The 1,171-nt window shown below is 52.0% G+C and overlaps 1 protein-coding gene across 1 annotated transcript in view; it reads right to left on the bottom strand.

The window, feature by feature from the left end:
- The window catches only part of TARM1 (T cell-interacting, activating receptor on myeloid cells 1), an 11,306-nt gene extending 11,092 nt beyond the window's left edge, over positions 1-214 (bottom strand). The window contains exon 1 of the mRNA XM_007956954.1: positions 193-214. Within this exon, the coding sequence (XP_007955145.1) occupies positions 193-214 (22 nt within the window). The remainder of the gene's footprint in view (positions 1-192) is intronic.
- Between the last annotated feature and the right edge of the window lie 957 nt (positions 215-1,171).

Below are 1,171 nucleotides of genomic sequence, written 5' to 3'. Positions count from 1 at the left end.
CCCCAGAGGCCCTTTCTGGGAAGTCACTGTTGTTAGGTGCAGTGGAGTCGACTCCGACTCATGGTGACCCTGCGCACAACTGAACGTAACACCGGCCACCCCTGCAGCATCGTGACAATAGCGGGGGGGGGGGAGCCCGTCGCTGCAGCCACCGCGTCAGTCCATCTCATTGAGGGTCTTCCCCAGTCTCACTGACGTCTACTTTACTGAGCATGACGTCATTCTCCAGGAACTGGTCCCTTCGGACAACATGACTGTGGTAGTCAAAAGTTGTGTGTCAACTTGGCTGGGCCTGGGTGACTGGCCGGGCAGCTGGTGGTAGTTATTCGCCATGATGAGACTGGCAATCAACTCCATGGTGGGATCTACCACAAGCAGCTGAGTAGCTGCTTTTGGTATGCAGTCTGCTTCCTGTATATAAGAAACAGCTTTGGGAATGGTCTCTAGCTTATGGCAGGCTTGAACCCTGCATGTAGCCAAGCCATTGTTCGGCAGCCTGCCAGGCTCTGCCAATCTTGGGACTTTTCATAGACTTGACTTATGGCCTGCCATGTGGTTTGGTAACATCAGGATTGTGCCTTGTTACTTGTCAACCTTGGGCTTGTCAGCCTCAGCAGCCAGCAGCTGAGCGAAGAAAAGCCTCCAGCTTCAGTGGGCCGGGAGCAGGAGGCAGAGCTGAAGCCCAAGGTTGAAGGGCTTTCACCCAGCCCCTAGAGCCTGGCACTTTGAACTTGGGCTTAAAGCCTCCAAACTGTATGAATAGACTCCTGTCTGTTAAGGCCATGCCACTGGTGGTATATTCCTGTCAGAGTGGCACCAGGGAACCAGAACAATGACATAAGCGTGTGAGATGGAGTCTGGCCATTATCCCTTCCAAGGAGAATTCTGACTGTGCTTCTTCCAAGACAGATTTGTTCATTCTTCTGGAAATCCATGATACACTCGATATTCCTCACCAACACCATGATTCAAGGCATTAATTCTTCCCCCGTCTTCCTTATTCATTGTCCAGCTTTTGCATGCAAGGTAGTGATTGAAAACACCATGGCTTGGGCCCTAGAAGCATTTGGGTGCTGAATGAAAGGTCAGCAGTTCAAACCCACCAGCCACCCCACAGGAGAAAGATGTGGCAGTCAGCTTCCAAGATTACAACCTTGGACTCAGTGGGGGC

The sequence above is a fragment of the Orycteropus afer genome, unplaced genomic scaffold (genome assembly GCF_000298275.1).
Source record: "Orycteropus afer afer isolate SDZICR_OR568_19922 unplaced genomic scaffold, OryAfe1.0 scaffold00689, whole genome shotgun sequence".
Classification (NCBI taxonomy): Eukaryota; Metazoa; Chordata; class Mammalia; order Tubulidentata; family Orycteropodidae; genus Orycteropus; species Orycteropus afer.
Note: the sequence above shows the minus strand (reverse complement) of the source record. Positions and strands in the feature narration are given on the sequence as shown.